The sequence below is a fragment of the Thermobia domestica genome, chromosome 8 (genome assembly GCF_964235325.1).
Source record: "Thermobia domestica chromosome 8, izTheDome1.hap1.1, whole genome shotgun sequence".
Classification (NCBI taxonomy): Eukaryota; Metazoa; Arthropoda; class Insecta; order Zygentoma; family Lepismatidae; genus Thermobia; species Thermobia domestica.
This window is the reverse complement of record NC_137461.1, coordinates 273,268,697-273,285,444: the sequence shown is the minus strand read 5'-3', so window position 1 is coordinate 273,285,444 and position 16,748 is coordinate 273,268,697. Positions and strand designations below refer to the sequence as shown.

The 16,748-nt window shown below is 34.1% G+C and overlaps 1 protein-coding gene across 1 annotated transcript in view; it reads right to left on the bottom strand.

Annotated features, from left to right (window-relative positions):
• Nucleotides 1-714: 714 nt before the first annotated feature.
• The window catches only part of LOC145693635 (uncharacterized), a 1,111,198-nt gene continuing 1,095,164 nt past the window's right edge, over nt 715-16,748 (bottom strand). The window contains exon 4 of the mRNA XM_081769815.1: nt 715-8,418. Within this exon, the coding sequence (XP_081625941.1) occupies nt 6,063-7,235 (1,173 nt within the window). The 5' untranslated portion in view covers nt 7,236-8,418 and the 3' untranslated portion in view covers nt 715-6,062. The remainder of the gene's footprint in view (nt 8,419-16,748) is intronic.

Here is a 16,748-nt window from a genome sequence, read left to right as displayed (position 1 = left end):
GTAATTTAGATCCAAATCACTGATTCATAATCAGTTTTCTTCTTCCAGATTTGCAAATCTTATTAGATATGCATAATACAAAAGCAGTTATTTGGAAGTAGATTGTGCTGCATTTTGGGATTTGTCACAGTTATTGCTATAATAAGGTAAGTTCGGTGTAAACAATGATTATGTATCACACAGTTTTTTTTTTTTTTTTTTTTTTTTACGAAATATCATTACTGTGAAACGTTTTCTCAATAAATTCTTAATTATAACAATTGAGGATATATGAAGTTCTGCCATAGTGAGAGGCGAGGGGTATCACTGTACATAAACACTCCGAATACTGAGAGGTGCAGAGACTCACTTTAATCAAGCATTCCGTTAAAATAAAGGAGTTTCAAATCAATAGAAAGGTGTTTCAAATCGGTCTGCAACCTTCTCGTAGTAACCCCTGCCAACTATAATTGTTTTTAGCTAACTGCAGAGAATTTCAAACCAGAAGATATTTTGCAATTGTATTCACTAAATTGAATCCGCCATTTTGAATTTTTAATTTTGACGTCAGGTTCTGAATCAGCTGTCCAAAAACCCCTCTGGTAGTTTGTTTTCTTCTATATTAAATGAATGTTACTGTCTGTGCTTGGAGACTACCCCTAAGGTTCAAAGGGTGGTTTCTACCCTTAAATCTTCACCATTGCCGAAACAAAAACAAACAAACAAACAAAAAAAAAAAAAACGGGTCGCTTATTTTTCGATGCTCTACAAGTGTGCAATGTTTCATTCAGATCGGTGAGTGACACTTCCGTAAGTCTCCTTGTTAGAATAATGCTATTTTTACCTGAATTTAATATTTCTTTCTTACATTTACCCTTTTTACATCATTATAGTCTTTAAATATGTAAAGTAACTTTGGGTTTTTATTAATTCCTTATGTCATTTGGAAAGTGAGTATTAAAGAAAGTAAAATATTTAACCAATATAAACGTAAACAATAATACTTATGAAAATTTATCATTATAGTCATAAAGCATCAAATCGTATCAAATTCAAAATTGCCATAAATTTTTAGTTTTATTTCAAGTAACATTGCATCAATAATATGTTTTTATGGCTAACTGTAGAGCAAAATGACAATTTAAGAAACATCATGTTATCGAACTTAGAAAATATTAAAAATATGGAATTATGTGTTCAGGAAAGTACTATGGAATTATGAGTTCCAGATGTTACTTACAGATTGCAAATATATCTTGATCATATTAGGACGTATTTTGCAACTTCAAATAATATAACCACAATTTCTCTAATTTCTAGTAACAATAGTACGTTTTGCAAACATTAATTTTGCTGGAGTCAGTCAAAGTTAATTTCTTGATGTTTTGAAGCCTAAAATGATATTTAAATTAATATTCTGATAAATTCAATGAGGAAAAATTTTCTTTTGTCCCTAGTTAACGAACAAAACACATTGAACTTGAAATTTACTTACTTCAAAAACAATATTTTAAACTTACTGGATAATAGAAATTCAAAAGTTTATCAATAGTAAAAATTCAATTCATAGTTTATTCTTAATACCTCAATAATTGTTTTGACATAAAATGTTAAATGTATAGTAAATATATATTACTTTGGAATGTGGTTTTTATATGAAATTAAATCTTTATTGTACAAATACCGGTTTTGTTCTGCTTCGTAGTTCAAACCACACATTTATTGACTAAAACTACAGAACAATATTACCGTCCCTAGACAATTTTCTTAAACAACACAGACCATTAAATTGAATAATATAGAAACTATTTTTTATATATAATTTGCATTGAAAGTATTACTTCTTCTCTGTATCTTCAAATTTTTAGTTAAACAAAACATTAAGATATTCCCAAAGAAACTTAGTAACTAACTTAACTAGGAAGATGATGAAAGTCTACTATATTAATTTGTCTTAATTATATTCTCAGCACTATATTGTAAAATTGAATTCTTCCCATTAGCACAAGCTATGCAAAAAATATTTTTTTAGAACGACAAATATTGAATCGTCAATTTAATTATGATAATTTAATAGTTTTTATTTAGGCAGTATCAAGTTCAAAAAAAAAAAAAAATGGTGAAGTTGTAGTATTAATATTTCTTACGTCGTTCGGAACAAAATAAGTATATATTTTTTATTTGCATATGTTACCTACTGTAAATATAATTTAGACAAGGTGAGAAATAAGAGGAAGTATGCAATTAAAAGCCGTACACACTGTTTAGACATGTTTGTTTTGTAATATTTTTTAAATGATTATAAATATTGCAAATTGGTATTTAAAAACTAGATTTTAAGCATTTAATTGAATAAATTGAGAAACAGGTTGAAGAAAAGAAAATATTAATATTATAATAAAAAGTGATAACAAAGAAAGTAAATTAATTATAAATTTAAAAATAGTTTATTTCACTATTTGTCTAATTTTCTGATTCTTTTACATGACGAAGGGGTATGAGCTATTCTAAACGTTACCAAGTAATCTAAATCTAATATTTACGTTGCTGTATAATTGATTATTACTGACTTATATCAGGATAATTAAATTGTAAACAATATCAAAATTATAAAATGTCATTTGCACATGCTGATACAATATATTTCATTTCTAGTTTGTGTCTAACTTATTTCAACGTGATGAAGAAAATTTAAGGAGTCGAAATGTCAAATATATAGTCATTGTATAAAAAATTACTACTACCATTGTAAAATAAATGTAGTTAAAAATTAAGAACATTGGTGCAAATTAAGTGCAAGCTACTTGCTACTTAAGAATCATATTATACAATTTTGAGAAATTCAACTATACAGGGTGTTTCAAAACAACACTGACAACATTTGGGAGATGATTGCTGACACCAAGATAAGAGAAAAGTATAGACCAATCTGCGTGCATAAATGCATCCTTTCGCATTTATAGGCTGCCGAAAACATGAAAAAATGAACTTTAAAGGTCCATAGCTCCAAAACTATGGGATCTACCATAGTCAGGTCAATACTTCACTTAGGAACTAGTATGTGCTCAATCTAAATATCCAAGTTCCACAATCCTGTAGCTCTTCGCAACACTTTCTATAGAGGTAGTACTTCAAATTATATGCTCATAGCATACCCTCTCTGTAAAAATTGTTGCGTGAGTACTGCAGGATTCTAAAACATGTATTTTTGGATAGAACACATACTAGTTCCTAAGTGAGGTCTTGATCTGACTACGGTAGGTCCCATAGTATCGGAGCTATAACCTCTAAACTTAATTTTTTCATGTCTTCGGCAGCCTATAACTCCGAAAGGAAGCATTTGTGCACCCAGGTTGGTCTGTACTTTTTGTGTTGTCTTTGTGTCAGGAATCACCTCCCAAACGTTGTCGGTGTTGTTTTGAAACACTCTGTATATGCACATTGATTTTAATTTAGTTGCTTGATAAGGAAGTATTAAATATAAATAATATTAGGTAGTAGAAAAGATCTTTAAATATTGGTTTTCTTTTCGCAGAAGGGTTCAAAATTTACTATTAAAAAGTACTTGAAGAAGTCATATAGAATTAGCAAGTGGAAGAGAAACTGATATTGAGTACTATTTTTTTTTGAAAAGTTTGCTTTAACATAAATATGCATCAGAATTATAATAATATAATAAATAAAATAATAATAATCTTTTTTTGTTAATAATAAACAGTTACACTTGTGTAAATAACGACATTGACTCGATGATGTCCAGTGAACCACATTTTTATATTACATTACGAGAAAAAAATAGCTTAAATAGTATATATTAGAATAGCTAAAATACATTAAAGCCATTTGTATTTTTTTAATCTTTCTACTCAAGTGGAGTTCGGCTGTGTTGTGACGTATCTCATTATTTTTAGAGAGCACCCCAATGAACGTCAGCGAAGTTAACTTGTAATCTCATTCAAAATAAGTTTTAATGGAATTGATGGAAGATATCAACCTAAGACAAAAGAGTTTTTAAAAAAGTTGTTATGAAGATGAGATGATTTTTATGGTTTGCTAAGGAAAGATATAGTCAAGGAAAGGATTCAACTTATCGGTTGAAACTTTCGTTTTTGATTCTGTAATCTTTTCATGCTTAAAATGTTTGTTTAAATTTCCTTACATTTTTAACTTTGAACGAATCAAGAACCGGTAAAAATGAACACAAGTTATGTATTTTCGTGTTCTTTTCTTTGTATAATCTTATTATGAAAACAAATTTAATAAACAATAGCAGGAAAAACGAATTTGATCTTAAATTTGTGTAACATTTCATGTGCTTATAGTGAATGTATTATGACATCATCTGTTTCTGACTTTTGTTCTGCATATGTATAATTATGATGTGTGCTCGATAACATTAAAGACTTTTTGTATTGTTTTTTAAAGTATTTTATAAAGATTTTTTTTCAAATTTATTTTTTATACTTTCCTCTCAGGCTTCTGCATTAATATCATACATATCTACGGTACATATCAAACAGCAAGCATTCGTTCACATAACTAAATAAATATAGGAACGAAATAAACTTAACAATTATGTTTTTTTTTATTTCAACACTGTACATGGACGACATCTTTAGTTTGTTTCATGGAGGCGGGGAAAGGCAGATGACAAGTCACAAAGTATATTTTGTTTCACTTCAGTTTTGGTGTCACTTTTAGAAACTCGACATGATATTTATTTTACACTTCATTACTCACATGTATCTTAACGTTAATTTATATTTTGCTTTTATTATTAACCAAAGAAAATTGTTCAGAGTGCGTTACATTTCCTGTGGCAAATACCAAAAATGTTTTTTTTTTTTTTTTTTTTAATATATAATAAACACTGTAAGGACAGGTAAAACGGTCTTACAGTTTTTAATTTCTTTTCCACAAATGGGATCTTGGAAAATCTATTTTTCTAACTTGGAGGAAATGGGATCTCTTTCTTGTGACAATCAACTGACATGAGAACTACGTTTGTTTTGCTATTTTCCATACATGTTAAACTGATTAAAATTAAACTTTGTGAATTTAAATTAGACGAAAGACACGCGGCACAATTGTATCATATGCGTCGATTTCTTTATATCTAATGTTTAGAACATACTGTTTTTTCTGTCATCACTTCGTTGCTTTATAATTAACAAATCTCAAGAAACTATAATACTTGAGTTTCTCTATTAAACATTCTCTGCACACTGTATTGTTTCTGCGTATATCGCAGTTTTCTTTCATTTTATAAGAACATATCGTTCTTTTTTTATAATTTCACTAAGTCACACTAACTATATACACACATATAATTTATTATCTGTTATTTGGTCAATTATATGTATATGCATATATGTATGTGTATTATATATATATAGTGGAATTGTGCCCTGGCGGCCCTTAAAAATGCATACCATTTTTTTCCTTGATCCAGTCCATAGTAAAAGCAGAAGAAGTAAAGTTGACTGGAAGAAAGGTGTGTAAAATTGTTGTTTAGAAAAAAGATAGAAAGAATGATAGTATATAAAGTCCTGTCTGCTTCAGAAGATGCCTTTTCCATTTGGTACTTAATAAATTAGGTTAATTTCTTGAGATTGTTTCATAGAAAATTAGTTCCTTTGTCATTCACATGCGTTGAAAATACTTAGCCAAGAGTCTATAGTGCTACAGTATATGTCGGTCTATTTTGGTAATAAAAAAACAATTATAAGAAGAAACCATCTAAAGAAAAAATACGGTATTTTTTTTTCAACGAGGATCACATTGAACAGTGGACCATTGAATGATAGTTGAGGAACACAGATCACATAAATGATTAAAGATTCTTTACCGCTTAATTGTATTCACGAGAAATAAATAATTTTTGTAAACTTAGATCACTTTCGACACTGTATTTATCAAATGACATGGACGTAATTGGGAAGAAATTGGAGAAGTAAGAAAATCGACAAGGAATTTTAACGGTCATTGGGAGCATCGGATAGAGTAGAAGTTGGAGAATGAATAGCAGGTGGTGGAGACGAAGAAAAAGAAGCAGAAAGACAGGCCGCCAGCCACTGCTGTAGTCAGATTTGAGTCTGTCTGGCAATGTGCTTTAATTCTTGCAGTTCGTGAATTTCATTATTGTTCCCGTTAGAGCCAGGTTTATCTATAATGAGTGCACAATTGCTGTTTGTGTCTGAGTCTGTTCCGTCATTTAAATGATTTAACTTTGCGTGATGCAACGGTGTATTCTGAAGACTGTCAGAAACTACCGTAGTCACTGACGGTTTTGCGTGGTGATGATGGTGATCGGCATTGGGAGTCGGCGGAGAATTCATCCCACTAAGTCCTAACGCTTGTGCCAACTCTGGGAACGGCTGACGAGTCTCACCTTGAAGCACTTTGATCTTTTGAATCATTTCCCGGATCTCATACCGGAGAATTCCGAGAAAACACAATTTAAGGAAGGCTATGACACAATAACCAATCACAAAAAGCACGTCCGCATTTTGGCGTAGCCAAAATAAGAGTCTTTCGTCACACCCTGTAGTGTACACATCACTTATTGTGGAAAAACATATTTCAGATTTACTTGTACTCGCTACTGCACTTAACGCATCGTAAGTCCTGGTTTCGGACCCATTAACCGATGCAGGTGAGTTTCTCATTTCTGCATTCCTTCTGAGAGACGATTTGCTTGAAGGATAGCAGCAAGATGCTGGAAGTATTCCTTTCAAGTTAATACCGTGAAGAAGTTTAATTTCCTTATCGTACCACTGAGTACTATTGAAGTCTTCAGGTCTCTCGACACCGCAACATTGGTTGTCTCTTTGTAGAGCATTCCACAAGTCTGTAAAAGCAGTATCAACGCCATATTCTGTGGCTAACCTCTGTTTGAGACCAGGTCGAAGTTCGGAACAAATCTTGTCAAACCTAAATATCCACACTAAACCTATAATGGCATCCCCGCACAGAAGGCCTAACAAGAGCAGCCAGTATATATTCAGTAATCGTTCATTTAGTCTTAAAGCACCAACACAACCAATTACTTGCAAGATGCTGCTCTGCGTCGCCAAAGCTAGGTAGGCGTATATAAAAGTTGGATGATACAATTTTATACCTGGGATGAGGCTTCGCCTACTATCACTAATCACATGACCCGCAACACACATGAATCCAACAACACTAACAAGAAGAACGGCATTGCAGGTATAGATCCACAGGCGGTAGTAACGCATTGCCTTCTGCAGAAGCATCACAGAAATGACGTTGCAGGGAATGAGGTCAAAAGATGCACAATATTTAAATATTTTATATAAATGTCAACGGCTTTGAACAGAGAAGTTTTTTTTTGTAAAGGAAGATTTCTCTTGGCAGTTTTTTTAAACTGTTCGGAAGCGCTTCACTTGAACATGTTGAAAAATAAACTTGTACATATTGACATACCGTATGACTATGGAACACCGTCTTTAATTTGTTTTTTGTGGAAGATTACTACTTTATGTATGTACAGAAATACTACAATAAAACAGTTAAATATTCACTCCACTAATTTTGAATTGTTTTATATTAGGAAATGCTCAAAAATTTTCCTTGTACTAAATAGTATCAGTATTTGCTCCCTTGTTTAAGATATTACCAATGTTTACACCCTTGTACTGTTTTACGTAATGGAAGAAGCGTAAGAATGATTTGCATTGAACAGCAAGAAGCCAATAGCATCTTCGTCGTCAGGCATTGTTCACTAGCTTTCGCAAATTGAATTTTGTTTAACAAAGGCACAGATATGAAGACGATATACAATCAAATTTAACTATGTTCACATTGATGATACGGCGGGAGAAGAAATTTATCTACTGTCAATTTCAGCAACATTTTGCACTACAAGTGCGTAACGAAAACACTGAAAATGAGGAAGTACAATGATCGAAACGTTCAACAAATAAAAGCACCGCAACTGGTAGCACACTTATTGCTTCTTTGATGATGTACGTACACAGAGCCGAGAAAATTTACTGGAAGAAACGTGTGTTGTTGGTAATTTGCTTGTATTTTTTTTGTTGTTGTTTTACAGTTTATTTTTTGATACACTACACATCCAGTTTGGCTGGAAGCAGGGAATGTTTGTGGGTGGGAATTGGCAACGTTGTGGAGTCGCTCCTTACTGATCACTTGCCAAAAGACGACGATATTGGAGGTTGCTGCCAATTTTTTTTCCCCTTCAAATTTCTTTTTTGTTCGTAATCTTCTTTAATATTATAACCGACGACCCAGACGGAAGGTCAGGGAATAAGATGTTATGAATATATCATTCCTTTTACACCTGAGTACAGCTGTGATTCTCTTTGGTTTCCTCACTGTTAGAGGAACTTTGCTTACTTGCTTTGAAGTCCATGGAGTCGTGGTCCACGTCACTTCTCAAGCTTTGCCAACAGCAATCTGCAACGAGAAAAAAAGAAAAGAAACGCACTTAAAAACTTGTGTACTATCAACATACCTACGATAAAGCATTGAGAATGAGTTTTCAGTTCGCTTAGAGTGAGTCATTATCTTTAAATACTTATGAGTGACTTGCCTATAAGCATAAAATATCTCAGCTTCAAGTTAAGTACATTACTACATACTTCTAATTATTTCCAGTAAGGTAGAAGTTTATTTCAGTTAGAGCTGAAGTTATACATTAATTAAAACGAGCGTAGCGAAGCTTCTACCTTCCTATTCCATCGGAATCTGTGTGTCCGTCTGTTCATTTGTTCTACGATATCTCCCATAAAACTTATTCGATTTTAATGAAACTTGGTATGTGGTTTTCTTCATCTTAAAGAAATAACCCTATTAAAGATCCATCCCAGGTTGCAAAAATTATATTAAATTAAATCTTTAAGTTTCACGTCCCACAGTTATGCCGGCTAGGCTAAAGGAGACGGTAATGATGGGAAATGAATAAAATGGTGGAATGGATAAAGCAGGAGGAAACGGGAGAACGCCGAGATTAACCATACACATGGTATTTGTCCACCACAAAGCTCACTTTGCGCGAGATCGGATCGAACTAAGGACCCCATGCACCAGAGGTGAAGGCTCTACTACTGAGCTACGGCGGCTCAACCCATGCTGCAAGTTAGCACACATACATACACAATCATTTTTCACTACAAACTTCATAAAAATTATTCGAAAAAATAAAATGATATCTTTTGAGTATTACGTCCCACGATTATGCCGGCTATAGGCTAAAGGAGACGGTGATGATGAGAAAAGAAATAAATGGAATTAAGAAAGTGAAAGGAAACGGGAGAATTCTGAGAAAACCAACACACATGGTGTTTGTCCACCACAAAATTCACTTGGTCCGAGCTGGGATCGAACCAAAGACCCCATGAACCAGAGGTGAAGGCTCTACAACTGAGCCACCGCGGCCTACCCCCTGCTGTAAGTTTGCACACACAGATACAAAATAGTTCCTCACTATAACCTTCATAAAAATTATTCGATTTTGATGAAACATAACGTATATTTTTAATGGTATTCCAACCATCTCCGTTGGTTGAATTTGAAATCAGTAAAGTATTAGCGGGCAAAAGAGGGTAAGCACCATCAGCTTTGGAGTTAACCAAAGGAACTTGATTTTAATCCAATGTAACGTATTTATTTGAGACTTCACAATCATCCGTACTGCATGGAGTTAAAATCGGTCAAGAGCGAGGGATTAAATGTGCACCTCCGTGTTATTTTAGAAAATATGTTCCATGATAAGTTTTCTGTTAATTATTCAACTTTTATGTAATATGGAAGAGGGGATGAATTTATCGTCATGGGTATTAGTAGGAAGAAAAGCCGGCCGTTTTGGGATGAAGGTTTTTCCATAAAAAGTCGGTTCTTTTAAGGGGAAAAAAAGGAAATGTTCGCGTTCTGGGCTGTTTGTTTCCCTTTTGTGGATTCTACAATTGAAAAGGTTCCTTTCAACATTCCCTACGTGTGAATTCTATGTTCCGTCAGGAGCTGGCTATCTTGATTTGGTTTCAATCTGACATTTCGCCGGTTGTCAGGAAGTGTAAGTTATATAATCTAACATAATCCGTGACGTCAATTTGGTTGCCTAGGCACCTATTCCAGAGCCTAGAAAAATTATATATCTTGTAATATGTTTTTATGGATTTGCCTAAATTCAAAGCGATAGGCAAGAAAGAAGCTATCATAAACCTAAAAAACAGATATAACATCATTAGGTTTTTGGTGTAAAATTTCACTCTGTTTTCTACCACTTGGGTATTGTGCGTTTTTTATATTTTATTAGAATCTGATATAAGTTCATTTCACAAAATTAGATATTAATTACAATTTTAGATATTATGTTAGTAATAAAACTTCATTATTCACGGAACCACTTCGTTCATTACTGTTACGTCATGTCAATGAAAATAAAATCTCAGTCAAGTTTTACGTCCCACGATTATGCCGTAGCATTCATCCGAATTGTCTGCTAGCGCTGTGATAACGCCATCTGCAGGATTTTGGTCGTACGTCATCAAATGGGGCATGGATTGCTCTTGCAATATCTCACTTGTCCCATTCTTTAACGATTTCCCAAAATATATAAAAAAAGGAACTTATACATTGAACACTTGAAAAAGTGGCGTAACTAAAGGCTTGCGATCGCCCTGTAGACAGCCTGGATTGGGCCCCTTCTCTACGTCCCACTTGGAGAATTTGGGGCCCCTGATGTCTTGGGCTACTCGCAATGAGAGGTCTGCAGGGCCCTTATTTACGCCCCTGATGTGAAGTTAAAGTATACAGGTGTTTACAAACTGTTTGCCAAGTTCTACAATTTGATGTATAGAACGTGACGTCATTTATTAACTGTACTTGTAACTACAGAATTACAGGTATGCTTCTATAAAGTTTGCTTGTTATGTCGTTCATTATGGCTCTGGGAATATTTGACACAAAGTTATGAAATATCAATTCAAGAACAACAACATAAATATAAACAAGGTCAAAAAAAGAACATACCCACAAAATGTTATTAATATAGGGTATGTGTTTTGTGCTTTGGTCAATTTTGTTTTATTTCTAAAGTCTGCTTCATTTAATAAATAATAGGCATAAAGATATTCAAAGATTTTGAACAATTATTTAAATCACCTTTAAGCAACTTTCTTATGTGTATCTATATTCAAATTTAAAGTAGTGTATATGATTTGGTTCAAGTATAGTCATGTCCAAAATGATTGTCGCATGTCTATAAATATGTTGCTGTAGGAATATAATTTGATAACGAATTCGCCTGGTATTTCTTATAATGTTAGTATGCGTATAATCGGCAAAGACATGTATGTGGCAAATTTCATGTCAAAAGAGCAGTAAATAAGAACAATAAAACGAAAATAAAACTTTCTTGTTCATTTAGCAACATTTTGTTTTACTCATTTTAATTTTCGTATTTATATTTTTTTCCTATAAAATTTACAACAAATATACATTTCCCGATTATACACATAGTAACAGTATTAAAAGTACTCTGCAAAATCATTATCAAATTATATTCCAACAATAAAACAGTTACATTCCCACAATAGATATGCGAAATTATTTTTTTTACATAACTGCACATAATGCACTCATGCGAAGGATAGAATTTGCCCGGGCTGTCTCTCTTTACTATGGCTCCGAATGTAGATATAGCCTAAAGATATCGCAAAAAAAAAAAAAAAAAAAAAAAAAAACGTAGTTTTTTGCAATTCATATACAGTGAAACCTTTAAATAACGGACACCAATGGGATATGAATTTCTGTCCGTTACAGAGAGATTACAGAAATGTAATTTCTCACAACGGTAATTGTAATCAGTAATCAGTAAATGCATTATGTATGAGCGTAAATACGTAAAATGCAATATGAAAATGCTCTATGTAGTACATATTTGAATTACTGGGAGGGATGAAGGAGAAATTCATTCCTGTTAAATATTATTATTGCTGGGGGATGTGCTGGGGGATATATTCGTATACTGCAGAAGATAATGCGTGTATGGTAGCGCCGGACTGGCTACGTTGGCTACTTGCCGATCGCCCAAGGTCCAAGGGGCCCCGCAGGGATCACGAAGTGCAGGACCTGTAGAGCTTAGTCGAATTTTCGCCATCGTAAATGCTTTCTTGAGTCCTCGTACCAAAAAGGTTGCAGAAACCTACGTTCGTCTTTCCGAAAGAAGTCTTCTCGAGCTCCCTATGTTCATATCAGTACGGCCGGTCAGCCAGTAAAACTTTGCACTTATCAAACTTCGTATTCAGTACAGAAAATGATTTTGTCACTTATATTTTGCACCTGGTGTGTTAAATTCATATATAATGGGGGGTCTTTAAGGACCTGTGCCGAGGGCACTCAACTTGGCCAGTCCGACACTGGATGGTAATTTTCTTAACTACGTGTCATCACCCTGTAAGCGTTTTTTCATTTATTTCAAATTCTCAGAATCTTCTCAAAAGATGCGTTAGGAACCAACTACTGGCTAAACTTTTTTGTTTGGCGAAAAAGGAATGATTTTTTCTCTACAACCAAGTGTCCATGCTAAAATTCATTGCAAGTGTTCTTCGAGAATCCTCAGTACGGTTGCGGAAGAAACATGTGTGTGTGTTTTTGTACTGGCGCAGTATCTTCGTTGGCGGAATGGATGAAAAAAGGAAGTTATTGAGAGTGCATTTTATTGACTCTGACTTGTTCCAGCATCATAAGTACAAGAAAAATGTTGCTTCTTCCCCCCCAAAAAAGAGGAAACATTGCTCATTGAAAATGTTATTGTAAAACGAACAATTTTTGTTCTGTTATCTATGAAATTTTCGGGAAAGATGCAAGGTCCAGAGGAAAAATGACTAAATTTGTTAGGGAAGAAAAGATCTTTCGCATAGAATTCTTGGCCATACGACTGCCCCTGCATAAGTGTTATTGCCTATTGAAGGTTTTCTAGGATTTCCACCAGAAAGCAGTTTATTGTGGGCAGAAAGAAAGAATAATTTCAAGTTCACCTTGAAGCTGTTCTGTTTGATAGTTCATTAGGTCTAGACTCATGATAGATACACTTGTTGGCAACGGCGCCGACTTTCCAAAATTTATGTGGGTGCTTAGCAATGGCGGGTCGTGTTATATGTTTTCAGGAGATTCTCGATATTTTTTGATTGATTTCCTTTTAGTTAAAATTTTCTATGAAAACTAACTGGGGTCGGGGCTAAGTTGCTCAGTCGTTAACACGGCTGATATAAACGCATGAGAAACGGTTTCAAACCCGAGTCCAAGATTAAGGATAAGTTACTGTTACGAATATTCTCAACATACGTAATCGTAACATTAAGTGTATACTTTAAACAACTTACATGATGTACAATGATTGCAAGAGTCAATGATATTATGAACACGTTACTGAAAGAAAGTACCACATTCATACAAATTAAAATGACAAAATCTTCATAAAAGCAAATAATTTTAATGGTATTGCAGAAAAAAACTTGCAAGGATTTTGTTGTGAACATAAACTACTAAGTGACTAACTTATAGTAAGTGTGTTGTTTGGTTGCCTTTGCACAAACATATTTGAAACAAACAATTATGTTTTAGATGTTACGAATTTTAACTGCCTTCTCAATATTTTAATTGCTTATTAGTTTTGATAATGGCAAATGAGTAATATTTATTCTGTTTCTATCAAACTAAAAATCTTTTGGCTGCAGCGCACCCACAAGATTAGTTGTGTGGGTGCTGGAGCTCCGAAGCACCCACGTAGTCGGCGCGCATGCTTGCGAGGAAAAAACTTTTCTGTCTACTGTAATACCATATATCGCAGAACCGAGAATACTTCCTGTCCGTTATGAAGAGGTTATTGAACGTTTGGGGGGGGGGGTAGCTGTCCGTGTCCGTATCTGAGAGTTTAAGGGAGGATTTTGTTCCGTAAGAGAACAGGGAGGTTTCACTGTATATGGTAAAAATCGAATTTTCGGTTACCAGGAGGTATCTTTTTCAAAACCGAAATCAAATTAATGTCTTTTCCATTACTTTTCAACAAAAGCTTCTCGATTTATGACACAGTAACATGGGGTTACAGAAAAATCATAATTCTGTAAAAGAAGATATCATTTTAAAAAATATACGCTATTAATAATGTAAAATATTTGCTGGCAATGTCATGAAACCTCTACGGAAACTTAATTTCTGTGTGTGTGTGTGTGTAATTTGGTATCGTTTTGCATAAGCAATTTGGACTCCGTCCGCGTATTTCTTGACCAACGTAACAGTATAATGTAATGTTAAAGATTGCATAACAAGCAAAAGGCTTCTCCAAATATATTTATTTTTTCTCTCCGAGCCCCTGCAAAGAACCATCTCATAATAGATCAGCTTAAGAAATCTTTCCACCGCTTAGAGTGTTTCGACAACATCCGCAGGAGAGAGAGAGAGAGAGAGAGGGGGGGGGAGTCCAAGAGTGAATGCCGTAGTTTTAATTGGATCATTTCCGATAGCTTATGACAAAGTCCAACAAGAGCTGATTGCGTTAATTAAAATGGGCTTAACAAAGAACCATCTGTTATTGAAGAAGTAAAAACAAAGGACGAAACATTTTCTAATTGCAATAATTGTTTCTACCTCTGAAGTCCCGTTTTATCCGACATTTTTATTTCCTTTAGTCTAGCCGTATTTGTCTTTGTCGTAGGAAACACCATCATTTGTATTGGTTTTGTTTACAGGGTCAAAGAAAGAAAAAAAAAGAAAAAAGAGAGAAATAATTACTTCTAACAGTAATAGCTTACAACTGTAATTATTTCGTCTAAAAGAAATGGATAACGTTATCAGTATTTCATTAGAAAATATATACAGGGCTAGCATAAATGATTCATTCATTTCGGAAAGGCTATATTTTCAAAAGTACTACACATATATACATGAAAGACATATGAAAAAACCACAAACTCATCACGTTTATACATCCTCTACAAATGTTCACCAATATGCAGGGCCGGATTAAGGGAGGGGTGTAGGGAGCTATAACCAAGGGCCTTTAGGTGGACAGGGGTTTCCACTGTGATCAAAATTCAACTGGCTATCTAAAAAGAATCTTGAAGTCTCAATCATCATAAAATAAAATAAAATATGACCAAAAATATGAAACATATGACCAAAAATATGAAAAATATGACCAAAAATATGAAAAATATGAAAAATATGACCAAAAATATGAAAAATGTGCAAAATATGACCAAAAATATGAAACCCATCTGGATGCCCTTAATTTTCCTATTGTACTTTCACAGAAATGTATTAGGTGAAGTCAGCAGGGGCCACATATTTTTTGTAGCTCCGGACCTCCAGATGAGTTAATCCAGCCCTGAAAATATGTGCCCTTTTGGTGACACGACACACGTTCAGACGAGACTCGACATCTTTTTTTTTCTTGCTTTTCCTTCATTTTCGATAGGTATTAACCTCGTACTGCCCCACATTGCCACACCCGATCGGAAAGATGATGGACTCGTTCTGCCGCACAATACAAATTTGGTGAGTTTGTGGTTCCTTTCATATATCTTTCATATGTGTACGTGTAAAACTTTTGCAAATATAGCCTTTTTGAAAACGAGCGAATCATTTATGCTAACCCTGTATATATAATATACAGTTTTTTTTTGTTAACTTGAGACAACCTTGTAACTTCTAAACTAACAGACAAAAAAGGGTGAAACTTTATACAAAGCAAATATCTACAGCGGAAAATAGTACGACGTACTCTGAAATATCAACAAATAAACAGTGTTGCCAACCTAACATAATATTATTTCTTTTTAAAAAAACGGGATTACGTCAGTTTATTACTTGTTTTAAAATCTACATGTTAAACGAAAATTTATAATACGAAATTTGTTGTTCATCGTTTTCAAGTAAGGACGCTACAGATGGCAACAATTCTCATTTTCCACTATTGAAAACAAAGGCAGTTGGCAACAATTCCCATTATCCACTATTGAAAACAAAGACAGTACAAGTTAGATTATAGCAAAATCCCCAGTGATTGATATCTACCAGATGGCATTGGAACTCCAAGTTTCTGATACATTTTTAGTGCCTATCTAAGTTTATTGTCTCATTTTATTTAAAACTAGCTGAATATACCCATTCTTCACATGGGGGCTGTATTTGGAAGTCAACGCCTGTGGAATTATCACTATTCATTTCAGCGACCGCGAAAACTATGGATTTGACACTAATATCGGTCATTTTAGGCTATTTTTACATGTCTCGGTATCCCCCCCCTTCCGGTGACCTCGGCCTCGCAGAGGAATAGGATGAATTTGGAAGTTAATGCGATCAGAGTATTGATCTCAGCGACCACGGAAACTATGAATTCGACACTAATATCGGTCATTTTCTACTTCTTTTACATGTCCAGGTAAACGCCCCCCTTGATACCCCCCTGGTTCGAATTTTAAAAAAATGCTCCGCCTTTGTCTGGTTTTTATCAAGGTATCCGTGACCAAAATTTGGTAACTCTCGATCAACTTGTCTGGTCCCCAGGTCGGTCCCGGTAAATGCCCCCCTTGAGATCCCCCTGGTTAGAAATTTTAAAAAACGCTTCGTCTTGGTCTGGGGCCTGGACCAAGGTACCTGTGACCCAAATTTGGTAACTCTCTGTGCACTCGTCTGGTCCCCAGGCTGCACACAGACACACACAGAGACACATACACAAACAACTTTTTATTTTATTTATGTTAGATTTATAACCTCGACATATA